Here is a 13,401-nt window from a genome sequence, read left to right on the forward strand (position 1 = left end):
CTTGAAATTTGGACGGAACGAAAGTTACATAATGAAAGGAAAAATACTACCTATTCACCAACACTATTTGCATTACAATGATACCACGTGATGTCTATCGCAGGAAATAAAACAACATTCACAGGTCATTTATATTAAATTTACAGAAAAAAAGGAACTATAGGCAGTGAATGGTGGACTTCCCGATTTATGAACTTGACTTAAAAGGATACAAAAACCCTGAAACCGACATGAATGAACCATATAATATTTCCGATCGAAACAACAGCATTACACTCGAGAGTGAGGTTCAAAATGTGTTTTACAAAGCAGAGCAAGCTGCTGCATGGACAGACGATTAAACAAGGTGTTGCTTATTTGCTGGGGGTGAAGTTGGTGGCGTAGGGCCAGGCGTTATTGACGGTGGGGTCAGCCTAGTGGTCGGACAAGTTCTCAATGGGGCCCTTGCCAGTGACAATGGCCTGGACGAAGAAACTGAACATGGAGAACATGGCCAGTTTGTCGTTCTTGAACTCCTTCACCTTCAACTCGGCCAAAGCCTCTGGGTCGTCAGCCAAGCCGAGGGGGTCGAAGGAGCCACCGGGGTAGATGGGGTCCTCAACCTCACGAAGGGGTCCACTTGCAGCCATCCACACAACATCAGAGTACAGCTACGAATCAATATACAGGTTCATACAACATCAACGGACATACCTGCAACACGGTACCCCTCAACAGCACCCCTAGGCAAAATGCTCTGCGCGTGGACAAAGTCAAGGCCTCCATCAGAGCGAAGATCTGAGAGCCAGCCTTGAACCACACAGCCTCAAAATAAACCCACACAGCCTTGGACAACACGACCTTTGGGCTGCAGACGAGTAGTTTGGACTCTGAACGCACGAGTCATGACGACTCGATCACGAGGCTAGTCTAGCCTGCCTACCAGCCTGAAATGAGCTCTCCCCTTTTCTGTCTATCAAACTCCAGAAGGTGGAGTCTTGCGAAATTCTTCTTGGAGCCGTCTCAGGGATGAAGGAGAAGCTTGTAAGCTTGTGTGGCTATGGTGTGGCGAGCACTTGGCAAGTGCAGATCGCATCCATTTTCGCCGCAACATGTTCTTCGGAAGCTCAGTAACTTCTCTTGAGACCTCGCGCTTCTGTTCGTGGGTGAATGCCATTACTCGTGAAAGGACAGGTATACGCAGAGAGGCGCTCTCTCATTGCACAGGTACTCTCTCTCTCTCTCTCTCTCTCTCTCTCTCCTAGTTAAGAGTTAACAACCCATCAAGTATGCTAAGTCCTGAACTGATTAGGTCTTGATTTCAAGACTCGACGGATCTTTAAGTAACATCAGAAAGATGTCACTTACCCCTGCGGCTGATGTGATCACATCTGGAGAGACAGCCTTGCTTCGCACCTACCAAAAATAGCCCAGAGCTCCTTGGCCCTACCCAAGTTGGGCATATCCCACAATCAATGCATTCAAAGAGCCTACATCTCGGACACAAAGCTCCTTGAGTACTTTTTTTGCTTTATGAAGTGCACCACATGTGGCATACATGTCGACCTAGACAGTGCCAAGCACCACGTTTTCTTTCAACAACCACTGAATGACAATACCATCGTGAATTCTTTTTTATTGTAGTAGGTTGCCTCCAGCTGCCCCAGCTAAGACCCCTGCTTTTCGCACTACTTTGGTCGCTTGTTGTTGCTGCATTCACCAATCTTGAGCTTGCAAGCCCTCAACACTCCCACCAACCTTGTACCCCTTCTAGAACACGCTCTACTAATCATTGCATCCATAAAGAACATTCACCTCCCAAGTTCCACCCATGTGGCCTCGAGCCTCCTTTGCATTAGGGTCACAAATAAGCATAATGCAATCCTATTTTCTTACCGGTTGACGTGGACCATTGATCGTCCTAGTCATGTCACATAGTTGACATGGCATCAAAATCTTTGAGAGAGGAAATGCAACGCAACAAAGCTGGCAGCTTTTCCATCGTGGACTCATCACCAGATGAAGGAGAAGCTTGTAAGCTTGTGTGGCTATGGTGTGACGAGCACCTGGCAAGTGCAAATCGCATCCATTTTTGCCGCAACATGTTCTTTGGAAGCTCAGTAACTTCTCTTGAGACCTCGCGCTTCTGTTCGTGGGTGAATGCCATTACTCGTGAAAGGACAGGTATACGCAGAGAGGCGCTCGCTCATTGCACAAGTACTCTCTCTCTCTCTCTCTCTCTCTCTCTCTCTCTCTCTCTCTCTCTCTCTCCTAGTTAAGAGTTAACAACCTATCAAGTATGCAAAGTCCTGAACTGATTAGGTCTTGATTTCAAGACTCGACGAATCTTTACGTAACATCAGAAAGATGTCACTTACCCCTGCGGCTGAAGGCAGCGCAAACTCCTGATTGAACCAATCCAAATACTATTTCTTTCGCAACAACAATCTCAACGACCTTTGATGGCTTCTTCAAGAAATTGAGCTGAAGAATCCAGTTTCCTTTGGGGTTATATGTATCCTCTTCCTGCAAAAAGACCCCAAGCAGACTGAGCACAATGCTAGCATAGTGTTTGGATATACTAAGCTATAGTTGATCTCTCTCTCTCTCTCTCTCTCTCTCTCTCTCTCTCTCTCTCTCTCTCTCTCTCTCTCACAGCATCAACACTTAAATGCCTCAAGAAAATCTGATGTCTCGGTCTCTTAATTTATCACTCAAAGTTTCAATTATACTCCCTACCTGAAGCTGAAAATTGTGAAACTTCTCCTGTGCACTAATCTCTCTCTTCAATAGCTTTCCTGAGGCAGTTGGATGAAGGGTCGTAGGGGTATGAACGCCCACAAACAGTTCATTCCAAGAGACGATTGCAACCATACGTGATTGCATATGGAGATATGCCCTTACTCTCCATCTGCTGAAAACATCCTAGATCTCACCCTGATGCCTTCAAGATGCAAGCATACACCCTCGCTTTGCATCCGTCGAAAACAGCCCAGAGCTTGATGGCCATGCCCAAGATGGCCATATCTCACAATCAATGCATTCACAGAGACGACAAATCAGTAAGAGGACAGTGTCTTGGGTATGCATGCAACAAAGCATGCAACATAAAAGGTGATCAAATGTGAATCCTATGTCTTGGGTACGCATGTGACATTGCATCGGGTACCTCGCAGTCTGGATCAAATAATACGATTGGGTCGATGGCTGGCGAGGAAATGGGGACACAATTTTCTCTTGACATGCTCCCACATAATGTTCACTGTATAACCAACATTAACATACTTACAACGCAAGCCTCACATCACCAATCCAGATTGGCGGGCAAGGCCAGATGCCCAGAGGTCCGACCAAGCTTGACGCAAAAAAAGCCTTTTCAAAAAATTGTGTGCATGTGACAAAAAAGGCAGTAGCTAAACCCTACCTTCCACATCAAGAACCCTGCAGTGGAAGCGGGCTGTCCGAAGAAATGCTGATCTTTGAAGCTTCAGCAGCCTTTACACTACATATCTCACAGTAATAGAGCTCGCTAGGGCTCATCTCTCTCTTCTTCTTCTTCCTACTTTCCTCAAAATGGTGCCCTAGCTCTGCATCACCACCATCGTCATCCTCATTGTTCCACTCCTCATCTTCATATTCGTCCTCTTCTTCCTCTCTAGGCCTCCTTGCAGGCTTCTTCTGCTGATGCGGTTGATGTGCCTGCTGCGGATGAGGTGGGCGCGGGCGCTTCTTCTTGCTCAGCGTGTCTTGAGAGCGGGGTTGTGCATGTCGAGCACGAAGCTCAGAGAGCTTTGCGCCGCCCCATGTTCGGTTACTGTGAGTGCTACGATGAAAGGGGTCGTCACTCTCTTTGCCGTATACCTACCCCTCCTCATACCCAAGTAAGTCTCACACCCAGGATGGGCAGGTAGCAGAGCGCAGAGCCGATGAAGAGTAGGGAGGGTTGTTTTTGCTGCTGTTGCGAGGCCACGACCTGAGCTCTGGTTGGACCTCCTTGATAGCATAACGTGCTGTTGCGAGGCCGTGACTCGAGCTCTGGTTGGACCTCCTCGATAGCATAACGCCATGTGCAGGGGCTCCATCTCCGCTTGGAGGATGATGAAGAAGGGGGGTCAGTAGAAGGCGCCACTGACGTTGCTGCTGCTACACTGCTGGGGTGTGCGCTCGCAGTTGCGGGGCCGTGACCCGAGCTCTGGTTGGACCTCCTCGATAGCATAACGGCATGTGTAGGGGCTCCATCTCCGCTTGGAGGATGATGAAGAAGGGGGGTCAGCAAAAGGCGCCACTGACGTTGCTGTTGCTACACTGCTGGGGTGTGCGCGCGCAACAGAGAGGGACTCTCTCTCTCTCTCTCTCTCTCTCTCTCTCTCTCTCTCTCTTACTGTGTGAGTCGTGACTGCTCTTCAGTGTCACTTGTACACTGTGTCGCATCATGCACATTGGCCTGAGACTTGCCGGATCAACCTTGTGTTGACACGTGTCCGGGGGAGGGGACATAGATGCTTAACGTCGCTTATCGCTTAGCAACACTTTTGTTGCTACTCATACCATTTATCTCCTCAGTGGTTTTTTTAATGAATTGGTATATAGTGATTAACCCCTAACACTTACATTGTGTAACATTTAATAGCCTAAAACTTGTGTGTAGCTGAAATTAGCATGAACATAGTGGGCATTTCATTAGAATAGATTCCTAATGAGATATTACAAGAGTGCTTGGGTGGAGAGAGAGCAACAAAAAACATAACACCTAGTTAGATAGCATGAACAATACTTTCAAAAGAGAGAGAAAGTAAGCTATTGACAACAGTTGAGGACCGGATTTGCATGGAGCCGGTCCCCCCTCCAAAAGGCTTTGTATTATGGTTTCTCCCATCAAGAGAGACATTGTACAATACAATTCTTTGTGTTCCTTCAAGACTAGCTCGTGCAATGAAGATGAAAGCTTCATGCACTAAGCAAAACACTTAGCAAACACAACATCAATTATCCCCGGTCTCAGACCCAAGACCTCACACACCTTCAAAGATGGTGAGAGCTAGCAGGATATGAGAGTAGATTGAGAGGAAGAAGGAGTATTCTTACGAGAAAGATGTACATCTCCTCACATAATCACTCATATTAGCATAGCTTAGCTTAGTAATTAGCATGGTAGAGGAGATGAGCATGCATTGAAGCTTGGCTCTTGGTTGGATTTGCATCACAAAGCCAAGAGTTGTTGGTGTAGGCCTCCCTTCTCACAAGCTTGGAGTAGGTGGTAAGCTTTCCATTAAAGCTTGAGAAGGAGAGAGAGTCTTCTTTACTTCACACATGAGATTGTGTGTGTGTGTGTGTGTGTGTGTGTGTGTGTGTGTGTGTGTGTGTGTGTGTGTGTGTGTGTGTGTGTGTGTGTGATAATGCCTTGCAAAAATCAGCCCCCCCTCTCTCTTGGGCGACCCCTCTTGCTATTTGCTCTTGCTACCCTCTCATTGGACCTCCCTAGGGCTAGCCAATGACAATTAAGCAGCATAAGTGATAGCCTTCTGACATGTGTCCCCCTTTCCCCTTTTGTGAGAGCTTTAGGTAATTTAATAGTTCAACTAAACTCTCATTGGACCCCTTTGCCTCTCGGCCAATAGGAATCAGGCAAGCCATTGGGCTGCTGAATGCTCATTGGACCCCTTGGGAGACTGTCCAATTGTCTTCTAGAGGACTTAATTCTCATTTGTCTTTTGTTAAGTGTTTTTTAAATTAATTAAACTAGATTTACTCTAGCCTAATTCTCATTGGTCCACCTCCACGGCCATCCAATAGGAATTGGGTACACCTTGTGGGCATCTGGGCTAGGGAGCTGACATGTGTCCCTCATTCCCTTTGTGTAAAGGGAGCTTGTGTGTGTGTGTGTGTGTGGCTTTCTCTCTCATCCCCTACAAGCTAGGCTCTCCCCCTCCTATGTAGGGATTTGAAAAGACTTTTGGGACACACACAAAGCATCCAATTCCCCCCATGGTTGACCTTTGGACACAACCTTTGAATTTTGGAACCTTAATTAGCATTTTGGAAGTCTTAATGGGCTGAACCTTAGGGTCTTTTTAGCCCATTGTTGCACATGGCTCTTTTGCAGATGGCCCCCCCTTTGGATCCCTATTTTCCCTCCTTTGGATCCCTACTGTGGCTGGTCTACTAGCTTAACCAATATTCTAGCTTTTTCTCCCCTGACACTTCCCCATATTAAATGATCAGTTTAACATGAGAAAATCATTTAGGAGAATTAGATATTGATTATTATGACATTACCTCTCTCTTGAAATCATAGTCGTCCTCCACTATGGTGTAGAGAAGATAAAGCATATTCATGAGTCCTTTTCTAAGCGGATAGAGGATCCCTATGTTACCCTATGACATCATTCCACAATGGATGACCAATCCATTTGGTGCTTAAGAGCCTGAGGCTTCCGCAAGCATGTCTGCACATTAGTCCTATCAATCTTCCACAGTAGAGTGACAAGCTCTACTTGGTGTTTGGGAAACGTCGTCTCCGCAAACTTGATCTAAGCATGCATACTACTTCATTTTTGTGCACAATAAGAAAAAGAGAGTCTTATAAGACAAAAACTTTGTTCATTTTTAAAATTTTGTACATTTGCTTACTCTTGGGAAGCATTGTAAGCATTGACAAGATTTAGGTTATCCTTTAATTGTATGCGTTGCATCCATCTAGCATCTTCAAAAGGATAATTCTTAAACTTAATAAGATATCGTCGGATAGTCTTACCGCCTCTTAGTACCTTGTCTTCATGTCGGAGAATAGACTCGGGTTGCAGCACCTCCTCTTGGTCCTTGATCTCCGGTGGGTCTTCAATAGTTGGTTCTTGAGGTGGCTCTCCTTTGTAAGGCTTTAATACGCTCACATGGAAAGCATTGTGTATGAGCCAATGATTGGGCAACTTGAGTTAATAGGCCATCTCATTGATTGGCCTAAGAATCTAGAAGGGACCATAGTACCTTTTTGCTAGTTTAGCATAGTACTTTTGGTGTCCCGTAGGATTCTTGCCCGTCGTGTGCCTTAATCGAGCCTTGGGAAACTTTAATAAGACCCAATCATTTTCTTTAAAGGCTTGGGCTCTTATGTGCTTGTCAGCAGCAGCCTTTTGCCTTTGTTGTGAGATAGAGATAGCATCCTTAATCTTTTGAAAAGATTCTTGTAGGTCTCGGCTATACTCATCTGCAGCGAAGATCTTCCCATGTACCTTAAGTAGCAAGGGACTTTTTGATCTTCCCTCAATTACCTCGAAAGGTGCTTTTCCTGTGGAAGTATGTACAGTATTATTGTAAGCATACTCCACTAAGGATAAGTACTTCTCCCATTGGGATCTTTGATCTACTTCCGTTACATAGGCTTTTAATAGATCGAGAATTGTTAGGTTAGCTATTTCACTTTGGCCATCCGTTTGTGGATGATAGGCCGAAGAGAAGTTTAGCCTTGTCCCTAAATTCTAAAGGAGACCCTTCCAGAAATTACTGGTCATTCTAGGATCTCTATTCGACACTATGGACATTGGCAAGCCATGGTATTTGAAAATTTGTCAAATGAAGAGGGTTTCCATTTGATGGGCTTTGATAGTCTTTTTGACAGGTATAAAATGAGCTTGTTTACTAAACCTGTCTACTATCGTCCATATTCCCGTATTCCCATGGATAGACTTAGGCAATCCAAAGATAAAATCCATGGATATGCTCTCCCATGGTGAATTAGGGATTGGCAAGGGTTGAAGCAATCCAAGTTGCTTCTCTCTATCAAATTTTGTCTTTTGGCATACCACACATTTAGAAACATACTCTTGTATGTTCACTTTCATGGTAGGCCAATAGAAATATGTTTCAATTCTCTTTAAGGTAGACTGAATCCCTCTATGCCCCGCATAAGATGGAGCATGAGATTCATACATTACTTTCTCACGTAGTGAGTTAGTAACACATAGTCTATTGCCGTAGAGAAGATAACCATCTTGTAAAGTAAATGGTTCTTGTTTCTTCCCTAATGTAAGGGCTGAAATCACATCTCTAAAATTGGGATCAATAGCATACTCATCTATCATTGAAGATAGGTCATTGTGAGTTTCTATGGAAACCGCATTCACTCTCGGCCGTCTTGAGAGTGCATCAGCTACTTGATTATGCTTGCCAGCAATGTGAGCAATATGAAAATGAAATTGCGAAAGGAAATTTGCCCACCTCATTTGTTTGTCGGAGAGCTTGTTCTGCGTCATGAAGTACTTAAGACTTTGGTGATCCGTTCGTAGAATGAAAGGAGTCCCCAATAAATAGTGCTTCCATGAGTCTAAGGCATGTAGAACTGCAAGGAGTTCCTTTTCATATATGCCTAGTGCTTGCTCAACAGGGTCGAGCCTTCGACTTTCATAGCCTATGGCGTGCCCTTCTTGAATTACCTGGAGGTGTTGCTTGTGTTCGTCTAATGAATTAGAGTAGATGATAATATCATCAAAGAACACTTCAGTGAAGGTTCGATGAGGCTTGAACAGCTTCTCCATCAAGCGGTTGAATGTGGCTGGTGCATTGGTCAAGCCAAAAGGCATGACAATGTATTCGTAAAGACCAAATGTGGTGCGAAATGCGGTCTTTACAATATCTTGATCAACTATCCTTATTTGGTGATAGCCACTTTTTAGGTCAATCCTACTGAAGTAGGTCGATCCTTGTAGCTTATCAAATAGGTCTTCTACTCGTGGAACGGGAAACCTATTCTTGATAGTGATCTTATTTAGTGCTCTATAGTCGACACACATACGATATATGCCGTCTTTCTTTTGCACTAAAAGCACAAGTGAGCAAAATGGAGATGAGCTAGGCCTAACCATGCCCTTCTCAACTAACTCATGCACTTGCCGCATAATCTCCTCTTGTTGAGCTTGAGACACTCTATAAGGAGGTTTGTTAGGCGGTGAACTTCCTGGAAGAAGTTCAATTGCATGGTCATCATTACCTCGTTTAGGAGGTAGCTCACAAGGGATGTCGTCAATAAAAACATCTTGAAACCCCTTTAGAAAATTGGATAACTCTAATTCCTTTTGGTTGCTTTTATTTTCTTTTGCTAAAGCATTAGGTTCATTTTGAGAATCTTTAACAAAAATCATGTACACGGAAATAGAGCTCTTTATTGACTTGTTGAAAGTTGGTGTATGTACAATGGGGATAGTGTTACCCATTTCCTTAGCATCTATATACATGTCTTTTTCACTGAACTTAAAGGAGATTCTCCTTTCAGGGAATTTAACATTGGCAGCCAGGCGATCAGACCATGGTGCCCCTAGGATTACATCCTCATGCTTGAGAGGAGAGATAAAGAAGTCCTCTTTGTCTACATAGCTTTGGACATGAAGCCTCAATTTCCCGATTAAGGGAGTGACTGAAGCTTCTTGCCCCTTGAAAGTATTGTCTGCGGGTAGGATGTTGAGCCAGCAGAGGATCACACCCACATTTTTGCTCACACTCATCATTTTTGTAACCATTGATTGTAATAAATGTCTTTCCGACATTGATTTTGAATTGAGCCATTCATTAAGTAACGGGACTCAATTGAGTTTCCAGCTTGTAATTCCGAAGTAATTTCACTTGCTGATGTAATTAGTTAGAGATGTTCTCACCTCCAAGGCTGAGGTATATAAGCCAAAGTTTTTGTAACCTAAGGGGATTTAGATTATTAATCAAAGTGAGTTTTTGAGCGCCGTGACTATGTATGAGAGAGAGTGAGAGAGAGAGAGAGTCTTATCTACTTGCTACGCGAGCTACGGAGCCGCCATTGGAGAAGCGACACCGCCATTGTGTTAGCAACGGCGAGAGCTATGCACTGATACCAAGAGTGCGCGCTATCGGCTTCTATGTGTGGTAAGTTCCTACGAGCTTCGGTGTGAGTTTTCTTCCAACTCGTGTGTCTGAATAGAGCGTGCAGCATATCTATAGAACCACAACGAGTAGAGCTACGCATTAGTACCATCAGGGTCAAGTTTCAGTCACCTGTATTTTTCGGCCTGTCTTCATACGCGTTTACCGCACGGAGTGATTATAGGTTGATTTTGCAGTTGGTGTTGTTCTTACCTAGTGCATAGACTTCCCCTTGAGTTTGAGATCGATTCAATGATTCTAGATCCTGTTTCATATAGCATTCGTTCGTAGTACGAATTTCAGTCACTTGCGTATTTTAAAACTTAGATTTGATTTCCTAGTAGTGATTGTCATTAGAAGGTCGAGTAGGTGATTTGACACCCACCTAGTTGTTTCCATGCGCCTGCGGGTCAAGCTTCGTCCTCGTCTGACAAATTCTGTTGTTGGTTGAGTTCTCGCTATTTAGCTTCCGCTAGCGGCGTAACCGCCTTAACATTTGGCGCCACTGCCGGGGACGAGAGCCCTAAGTAGGTGACCTTAGACTAATCCTACGAGGTGAGTCGTATAAACTACTTTGTATACTTTAGTTAGAAAAGATCTAGGAGTGGTGGACTCCGAAGATCTCGAGAGATACTAGGAAGTGGGGTATTCTTGGGTCTTCCGTGTTGACAGTATTTTTAGTTTAGCTTAGATTTGTTTGTTGTTTTGTTGGTGTTGAGTAGTTGTTGATAGAAGAAGAATTTGCTAGTCCGTGAGTGACAGTGGATATCTTTAAAATCACAATTACCAAACCCATTTTATGATTTGGAATAGCTTAGGTAGGACTTCATTTGATCCTGATCTAGAGCTAATAATCATTGGAGTATTTGCTTGATATGGTTGATTGCATGTTAGATCACTAAACCGTCGAGTTAGTAGTGAAACTTGCAATAAACAAAAGTCAGAGAAATTTTCTGTGTATCTGGGAGTTGCTGAGCACTTGAGAAAGCTTTAGGAAGGATTCTGTGCCAAAAAACTGGAAATCTGTAACTTTAGACATCATACGCGTATGATGTCTAAATGACCAAACAGAGACCAAAACAGAAATTTTGACTTTACCAGAGTGTTCAAAAGGGGGGTTATACCCTAATTTCAACTTAAAACAAGAGCATTAACACTCAAAGAAACCCGAAAAGACAAGTCGGAGTCCAAGAAACGCAAAGAATAGGAAATTTTGGATTCAGATCTTGTTTTTACATTCAAACCTGACAAAAACACTTGAAACTCAATTATAAACATTGGAGAAGGCTTAAAACCAAAAATAGTCAAAATCTGGGACAAAAGACATCATACGCGTATAATGTCTTTTGGCACATCCACTGCTTATTTTTGATATCTGACCTGACAAGATTGTTACAAGCACTGTTGGAAGCATAAATATCAAGTTTTGACCCAAATTGATGAAAAAGACATCATACGCGTATAATGTCTTTGACCTAATTTTGGACATATTTTGATACTTTGCTAACACAGATCCATTGTAATAGCTGTCTAGAGGTTATATTTCAAGTTTCATCCCATTTGGATCACAATTGACCCAAAAAACAAGTCAAAAGCGGAAAATTGCCAAGAAAAGCCTAAATTAGCCATAACTTGCTCAAACAGAGTTCAAACTAAATTTTGTGAGTGGACAGAGCATAAGGGGGCTACTGAGAGTGAGCATAACCAAAATAGTCTAAATCTGTGAAAAAAGACATCATACGCGTATAATGTCTTTTTCAGCATAACTGCAACAAAATTCTCACTTGATGAAACAGAAGTTGTCCAACTGACAAGATTAAACAATTGACAAAGTATCAATCAGTTTGGATCAATTCTGACCACAAAAACTTGAGGAAAACAAATTGCCGAGACGGAAAAGTTAAAGTCCTTTAGGGGAATTGATGAATTTGAGATCGGGCAGGAACCTCCAGAATAACCAACCAAAACAAGGGGAACCAGCAAGTGTCATATCAACCGAGGGAAGTGTAAACCAAAGTTGGGTGCAACCATTAGAGCCGATCTTTGAAGGAAGTGTCTCTGATACTTCTTCGGAGAGATCTTACGAGATTTTCACCGAACACTTGAACACTTGAACCTGAACAACAGAGAAAATATGGCAGCAGGATCATCAAACCCTTCCGCCACAATGAAGCTATTGTTCATAAAATACCAGTACGACAATGAGCAAGGTGCCAAGATCTACAAGGATGGAATGGACCGCTATTGTGTGAAGATAGAAGATAGACCTAGTGAGTTCAAGGACTTAGTGCCTGTGAGCTATAGCGGAGATAGATATCTAGATGACGAGGGTACCATGTACTTGGTAGTCCTAAACCCTAACATTGTGGACAAGTGGGGATTGATGGGCACCAAAGCCAAAGTAGATGAAGAACTTGAGGAGAAAGCACCAATAATGAACTTCCCTGATGCGAGGTTAAGAAGAGAGAATGAAACTACAAGGATCAACACTGATAACATCTATGTGGGGCTATATAAATATAATAATGGGGAGCAAGATCTCTATTATAGATGTGAAGAACCCTACACTGGAGAGTTGACAGACCAAAAAAGACTTTATGTCTTTACCTACACAGAGGGATCGGAAGTGAAAATTGCCGCTTACGACAAGTATGGGAGGCAATACTCAACAATGGGCAAGAAAGAATTAGAAGGATATACATACTTTGGGGGACCACTACATCAGTATTATGTTACTTCTAGCTCACAAAGACCAGCACCAACAAATGGAGTGCAAAACCTAATGACGATAGGAGGACAAAGAACTCAGGCTGCTGACTCGTTCAGTCAACCTCAGTACTCGAAGCCCGGACCAATGGGATCATTACATTCCAGAGAGTCAATGAATACGAATCGAGGTAGTGCAGTTCCAATCCACACATATACCACTCCAGGTCCAAGGTTCGAAGCGGAACCATCACATTTACCTCCTACTAGTAGATTCAGGGCGGGGGAACCGACAAGGGTAACCCATGAAGTCCATGATGCTAGAGAAAGATTTAGCCGGGACATAGGAGCAATGAGATTGGTAGCAGACCATAGACGTATGAGACCATCTCAAGTAGCGAAGTGTATGCCAAAGAAGTATGGTGGTTCAGGAGATCCGTATGCACATGTGTCACTCTTTAAGCAAGTCTTAAGAGCTGAGCAGATAACAGATTTCCATACACAATACGAGGGATTTGGTCTTACTCTAGAAGGTACGGCATTGACATGGTTTCAACCACTGAACATAGGGGGATTCCATGACATTGACCATTTGCTAAGAGAGTTTGCTGAGGAATTCTCAAAACGAGGGATTAAGCACAATACGGTCTCACAAATATATGCTTTTAAACAAGAGAACACGAAAAAGTGAAGGAAGCTTCACTTCGCTTCAAACAATACATTGAGAGATGTCCAGTACGTGAACGACCACAAGATGACAGGCTATCTATTCTCTTTATTGAGGGATTGAGAAACGACACTCTCAAGAAGGACTTGCACTTGAAAGCTTGTACA

General features: G+C 43.5%; 1 protein-coding gene and 1 long non-coding RNA gene across 2 annotated transcripts in view; both read right to left on the reverse strand.

The window, feature by feature from the left end:
* Nucleotides 1-231: 231 nt before the first annotated feature.
* Nucleotides 232-2,376, reverse strand: LOC147449703 (uncharacterized). Its single transcript, XR_015189555.1, has 2 exons — nucleotides 694-2,376; nucleotides 232-618 (listed from the first exon to the last, which is right to left on the reverse strand). It is a non-coding gene; the product is annotated as an uncharacterized LOC147449703 (long non-coding RNA).
* Nucleotides 2,377-3,264: 888 nt separating this feature from the next.
* LOC147449704 (uncharacterized) overlaps nucleotides 3,265-13,401 on the reverse strand; it is a 71,223-nt gene continuing 61,086 nt past the window's right edge. Inside the window, 5 exon segments of the mRNA XM_086521621.1 lie at nucleotides 3,265-3,351; nucleotides 3,404-3,456; nucleotides 3,543-3,931; nucleotides 3,987-4,127; nucleotides 4,225-4,284. Of these exon segments, the coding sequence (XP_086377747.1) occupies nucleotides 3,265-3,351; nucleotides 3,404-3,456; nucleotides 3,543-3,931; nucleotides 3,987-4,127; nucleotides 4,225-4,284 (730 nt within the window).

The sequence above is a fragment of the Adiantum capillus-veneris genome, chromosome 10 (assembly GCF_014529385.1).
Source record: "Adiantum capillus-veneris isolate H3 chromosome 10, ASM1452938v2, whole genome shotgun sequence".
NCBI lineage: Eukaryota > Viridiplantae > Streptophyta > Polypodiopsida > Polypodiales > Pteridaceae > Adiantum > Adiantum capillus-veneris.